The sequence below is a fragment of the Lactuca saligna genome, chromosome 7 (genome assembly GCF_052625555.1).
Source record: "Lactuca saligna cultivar CGN05327 chromosome 7, ASM5262555v1, whole genome shotgun sequence".
NCBI classification, from domain to species: domain Eukaryota; kingdom Viridiplantae; phylum Streptophyta; class Magnoliopsida; order Asterales; family Asteraceae; genus Lactuca; species Lactuca saligna.
Window position 1 is genome coordinate 65,612,399 of NC_136423.1, and position 6,792 is coordinate 65,619,190.

At 35.0% G+C, this 6,792-nt stretch overlaps 1 protein-coding gene across 1 annotated transcript; it reads right to left on the reverse strand.

Moving 5' to 3' along the window:
* Positions 1 to 2,670: 2,670 nt before the first annotated feature.
* On the reverse strand, positions 2,671 to 5,192 carry LOC145003878 (cold-responsive protein kinase 1-like). Its single transcript, XM_078962784.1, has 7 exons — positions 4,786 to 5,192; positions 4,436 to 4,627; positions 4,216 to 4,346; positions 3,864 to 4,077; positions 3,545 to 3,776; positions 3,308 to 3,458; positions 2,671 to 3,231 (listed from the first exon to the last, which is right to left on the reverse strand). The coding sequence occupies exons 1-7, from the start codon at positions 4,802 to 4,804 to the stop codon at positions 2,872 to 2,874; spliced, it is 1,299 nt and encodes a 432-aa protein (XP_078818910.1). The 5' UTR covers positions 4,805 to 5,192; the 3' UTR covers positions 2,671 to 2,871.
* Positions 5,193 to 6,792: the final 1,600 nt, after the last annotated feature.

Consider the following 6,792-nt stretch of genomic DNA (forward strand, 5'->3'; position numbering starts at 1 on the left):
TACAAGTAATATATGTGTTGTATAACATAAGTTTTATGAATAAAACTTACCAAGACTTATAACTTGTAAAGAAGAATGTCTCCAGGAACTTTGAATTAAGAGGAAATATGCTTGATATTTGAGAGAGAATGAGAGTATTTTTGTTTCACTGTGAATCAATTTGGAATTGTGATCCATTTCGTGTCTTAAGTATGAAGAAAGGATAAGAGGTTGATGGGAGGTTTACACCGATAAGTGTATTATATCATCTTGGGATGTTGAATGACCAATCCACTTCCATCTTATCTTGCTTTTAAAGGAGTTTTCGGCTTAAACAATTGTGATTCCGGTCTATGCATGACCGAAATCCTTCATATACACACACATAAGGTGATTTCGGTCCTTAATGGGCCTTAACCAAAGGTTTTCGGTCATGGGGTGCTTTAATGAATGAGATTTCGGTCCTATACTTCCAAATGTAAGTGATTTCGGACATGGTATTCTAGAAATCCCATGCTTTAATTTAATTCTATGACTTGCATTAACTCATAACAATTAAGTATAACATGGTTGTTCACATATTTATATATAATCCATATAAGCATGGTTTTTCCAAATGTAAGTATTTATAACTTAAATGGGTATGGTTTTCAAAGTATGTTCATACATTAACTTATATAAACATGCCTTTATGGCATCGAAGTTCTTATTGTATAATTGTTACGATGGAAATTCACTTTTACATGCATAGTTTTAGACTTTTATTGACTTGAGATAACGAGCTGTTACATTGATACACTTTGGTTATTTTTAAACAATGAACGAATATTTCAGGTGGTTTTAAAAATGAAAATTTTACTTTGTATTTTTGGGATGTTACACCGTCCTTCCCGCAAAAGGTACAATGTTCAATGACATCACTAGGTTGGGTGTCTTTTGATCTCGGAGTATCACGACATTGGTTAGAACTTCCTTCACGTCGTCCGGGCATAGTGGTCTTGAAGGTCTTCGCCTTCGTTGTGGGTTTCTTGTTGACGGATATTGCTTTATGTCGTTCATCTTCTGCAACGAGGTGACAGGCGTTCCCAAGGGTGGACGTTGGATTTGTTGCCAATATTTGGGTTCTGATAACAGAAAAATCATTATCAAGTCCCATGAGAAATTCATAAAGTTTCTCTTTTTCTTTGAGTTGGTTTAGGTTCTTTCCTATGTCGCAGGTGCAACCACTACAAAGTTCATTGAGGTGTGGGTAAGGCAACCTGCGTCTCGCACCAGATGCCTCGAAGTCTAGTGTAATATGTTGATACGGAAGATCCATTTTGGTGAGTCGTGGTGCGTGCTTGTTTCAACTTGTAGGCCCGAGGGGATCTTTCCTTTCCAAATCTTTTAGGCAGATCAAACCATATCTTTGAAGTCGTATTGGCATATTTTACACTAACGCTAATATCGTTTTCCATCGTTGTCGTGAGCCATCCCTTCACCATAACATCGCATCACATCTATATCATGTAATAAGGAGAGTATTTTCTAGGTTTCTGGATTGAGCCATCAATGAAGCCTACCTTGTTTTTGGCAAAGAGAAAGTTCATCATCTCTTGAGACCAATCCACATAGTTGTTGTCGGTAAGGGTGTCATTGACGTGCATTTGTTTTGGGTAATCTGATGCATGGATGTAAAGTGGCGAGTTGGTATCCGGTGCACCTTCAGTCTTCTTGCTTGGTTCTACATCGCCGACCATGGCCGCTGGTTAGGGTTTATGTTGATTAGGGTTTAGGTTAAGAACCACTCTAATACCATATATAAATTGATCGAAAATCTTCTGTATGTATGAATGGTTAAAACCAATTACAAAGGAAGGTAAGGAAGATAAATAGGAAGAATATATTTTATATCCAATAAGATATCTTAAAGGTTCCCCTAGAAATGGAATTAATATAAGTAAAAATGAGAGTTTGAAATTGTCTGCTATGTTGATTCTGATCGGGCTAGGCGTCGTTCCTCTAGAAAATATATGAATGGTTTTTTCTTGTTGTCATCTCTTGTTTCCCGGAAAAGTAAAAACAATCCATATATGGCCATGGCTACTGTGTGCAATATATATAAATATAGGTTCATTAGACAATGTGTATTTTTTCATCCAACTTAATAAAATTTCTCTCCATCCTTTCTTTTATCTCGGTTCTCTCTCTCTACAAAGCTGATTGTGAATGTACTATATTTCTTGTGGTTGTAATCTTGTTTGATGATGTATGGTTTCTTAAGATTAGCTTTATCAAATTCACATACTAATCGAACTTAAAGAAACTCACATTTGACTTTAGTTTTTTTTTCTTAAAGCTTCGTTTCATTTCAAGTAACATAGTGTTTCATATTTGAACGACATTTATGTTTTTTTTATGATTATATACCAAGTACCTACTTTTACAAATATTTCAAATATTACGTGACAAATATATATTATCCTTTATTGTTAAATGGACATCCATGTCTATGCAACAATGTTCTATATTTCTCTTAATTTATATAATCTAGTGTTACGTTTCATTTAAGACCAAAATATGCAAATATTTTGCTAGTAACTTGTTTAATCGGCTGAAACCCACCCGGTTACAATGTTGCAGATTTTGTGTATAAAATTTATTTTTTCTATAGTATATAAAAAAGCCAAATAGCATTATAAAAATGACGCATATTAGAAGCAGTAGTCCTTTATTGACATTAAAAGAGCTCAAATAATCTTTGGTACAAAGCTTCCCCTTTTCCCCTTATTAATACATGAGCAAAAAGATTATACACAAAATATGTTACATATTCTTTATGAACAAAAAAGAAAGGATGCAACAAACACACCCAACTAAAAAATATATTAAAAAAAATAACAAAATTTCATACTAAACTTTCACCATTGATCCCGAGAAGCTTTGGCTAGCATTATAATCTCTTGAATTTGGAGGAGGAGTCAATGAAGGTGAAGGGAATTCAGCTGAAACAGTTTCCCATGAAGTATTCTCATTTTTCCATCTGTGTCTTCGATCTAAAAAGGTCGGTTTTGATGGTGATTTGACCATTTCGACCTTCCATGTCAGCATGGCTACAATTTCTGACATGGGTGGCCTTGTGTTTGCATGAGCTTGAAGGCAAAGTAAAGCTACATGAATTGTTTGCATAACATCTTTCTCTATAAAACCAGCATTTCGTATTCTTGGATCCACTAGATCAATCATCTTTGACCTCTCGTGTAGCTTCCATGCCTATTATCATGCAAGAGGGTATTTTAGGAAAGCTTTTATATATATATTGTCAATAAATAAGATGAAGATGACCTACATATTCCGGGAGATATTGCATTTCTGATGTTAGTGTAAGATCTGTATTTTTTCTGCAGCTAATGATTTCAAGCACAAGAACTCCAAAACTGTAAATGTCAGCTTTTTCAGACAATTCTCCTCTAATTGCATATTCAGGGGCTGTATAGCCTCTACAAAACAACAAAAAGACAAACATTACATTCTATGGGGCGAAAGTCAAAACAATGTTTTTATCAAGGGTATTTTGGGAAATTACAGTGTTCCAGCGAATGTTGTGCTAAGATAAGCTTGATCCTCAGGGAAGAATCTAGCCAATCCAAAATCGCCAATTCTTGGGTGAAATTTGTCATCGAGAAGAATGTTGCTAGCTTTAATATCTCTATGAACAATACGAAGATGTGAGTCCTCATGTAGATATTGTAATCCTCTAGCAATGCCAAGAATTATTTGGAAACGAGTGTTCCAATTAAGATATTGATCACTTTTGCCTGTTCATTAGAAAGACAAAATAAAAAAAATAAAAAGTAGATGGATGAAAAGGGAAGTGAATGTTGAAGAGAATTTAAGTTAAGTACCATAAATAATGTGGTCTAAACTCCTGTTCTTCATGTATTCATACACAAGTAGTCTTTGAGGCCCTTGAGAGCAGCATCCAAGAAGTCGAACAAGGTTTTTGTGTTGTATACTTGTGATCATCTTCACCTCTGAAAGAAATTCAGCTTCTCCTTGTTGTGATTTGTCAAGAGCCAATTTCTTTATAGCAACTAGCAGCCCATCTTCTAGTTTACCCTATTAAAAGCCCTTAAAAGTCATGTATATCTCTACCTTGAACAGCGTTGGAGTTTCAATTTAGGAAAAATGGTAACACTTTATTGCAAAAAAGTAAAAATTCATTGCTCATTTCCAGGGTTTTTGTGAGATACTTACGAGATAAACAGGCCCAAATCCACCTTTACCAAGAAGATTAGACTCATGGAAATTCTTGGTCGCCTTTTTTAATGCTTGGAAGCTAAAGTAGCTTATTGTTCGAAGATTCCCACTGAGATAATCTTTTCCAGCTGTAATATAAGTCAATTTCGCATCGTAAACAAGAAGATTAATCTCAAAAACCATCGAAGATCGTATATCTTTGGAAAAAAGTGACAACCTTTGCTGCTGTCTTTACGCTTTATCAATTTTTTCAAATATGCTGGTCTGATAAATTTCCGAAAAATAAATGCGAGAATCAGCAAAAGTAGAAGCACAATCAATCCTGCCAGGAAGAAGAATAAGGCCGATGAGGAGTGGCCGCCGGCAGGCGGACTTTCTTGGTTAAGTACTAATGCCGCTGGAGGAGCCGCTGCATTTACAGTGTAATTGTATTCTTGTTAAGCAAACATGATATACAGTAATCCCATGTACACCAAGTGTTTGTTCAAATGTTCCTGAGGGAATTATGAAAAATCCCAATTGCACTCTTACATAGTAAAGATTTTCAATAAAATCAAGATAAATTACCTTCAAGTATGCGACGCATGGTTTTTCTCTTTCAAATTGTATTCAGTATTCTCCAAGCACTCATTATTAGCCGAAAGAAAAACGGCGGGAATTCTGAGGAACCAGCCAGCTGATCAAACACGAATAACTTTTTGCTGTTTTGGAGAGATCCAGAGACAGGGAGAGAAGCCAACGACAATATGGAGATGATCGAAAAAGACATTGTAGAGTATCTGAGATTTCCATGTGTTTATAAATCCGAGGACAGGAAAAATGAAAAAGGGAATATTGTCTTCTTGTTGAAGTCGGCTAATCAAGAAATGGAGTTAGGATCAAGAAAGAATGATCGACGCTTCGCTGTGATTCGACTTTGCGAGTATCATATTGATATCGAAGCTTTCTTGTTTCTAGCCGTTGTCTTGACTTATAATCTCCGGCGAGTTTAATGCTGATCAATGATCATTAGTCGAGTCGCAACGTTTTTTTGATTTTACAATTTTATAAAATTAAGGAAAATTACAAAAATGTCCCTGTATGACATTTTGGTCCAAAATATGTTAGAACTAACACCACATGCCTAAAATTGACTTTTTTTTTTTTTTTTTTTTTTTTTTTTTTAGGGATAATGACTTGAAAAAGTAACGAACTCTCAACTTTGGTCACATGTAGTCACTAAACTTTTTTTCGTTATCTATTTGCCATTGAATTATTGGAACTATTCACATTTTACCCTTATGATCGGCTGTTACCGGTCATAAGGGTAAAATCTGAACAGTTTCAATAGTTTAGTGGCAAATAGATAACGAAAAAAAATTTAGTGGCTAAATGTGAACAAAATCGAAAGTTCGTTTCCCTCTAAAAAGTTCAATGACTAAATGTGAACAAACTTCCTATTCTATTATGTTTTAACAAAATTATTTATTTTTGTTTAATTATAGCAACATTTGTTGATGAAGAAATCTATGAAATAAAAAAACAAAATGTAACATCCGGATTTCCAAGTATCATCATTTAAGTAATTTTCTTTTGAGTTAAGAAGAGAGACTCGACGAGTTGACGCCTCAACTCGTCGAGTAAGGTCGCGACTGATGACTCAGATTAATGAATGGACTCAACGAGTCGGTGAGGCGACTCGACGAGTCCGCGCTGTTGGCAGAAACCCTAAATCTTTGGGCCCGAGCCATATTTAAAGGCACTTATGGCCTACAATTGCGACTACCTTTCCCATAAGTGAGAACCCTAGCAAGCTTGAGTGTGTAGAGTGAGAGGAAGAGTTATCTTGAGCTTTTTGATGTGATAGATCTGGACCCTTCTAGGTTCAGAGAGCCGAGAATATGAAGCTTTAGTAGAGTAAACCTTGGGGTTCGAAGTTAGGAAGCATTTATGGGATTTTTATGGTATATATAGTTACTTTCATCTTACACATAGATATGAAGTATTTTATATAAATTACGTGCTATGTGTGCATATTATTTGAATACTTGCTGCCTATGCTGGATGAATGATTTTATACATGTTTTAAAAGATTTAAACGGTATATTTATTTTATATCTACAAATATGTTGCGGATGAAACATGGGTAGATGAAATAGTTGGTGTGTGATGAAATAAAATGATGAGAGATAGGTGATCATAGAAAGGTGGTGATAATTAGGTAAATAGATGATGATGAATATGTGATGTAGGATGAAAGGAGATACCATAACCTTAACCAACAATGTGGCAATGTAGTCATCTACCATAATATAGATGGCGACCACGGACTATTCTAGACAACCCAGTGGAAACACCAGCAGACCCATAACTTGTAGGTGATGAATTACGAGTTCAGGCGATGTTGTAACTACGTATTCATGCGATGATACTCTAACCTCTTACTATGAATTACGAGTTCAGACGATGTTGTAACTATATATTAATGGGATGTCACAAATTTCGTATGCCAAATCAATGGTCATAATTCACATCAGTGAGAATGGTTCATTTTTTTTGTAAAACCAAAATCAGATTGGAAATTTTTATTTTTTA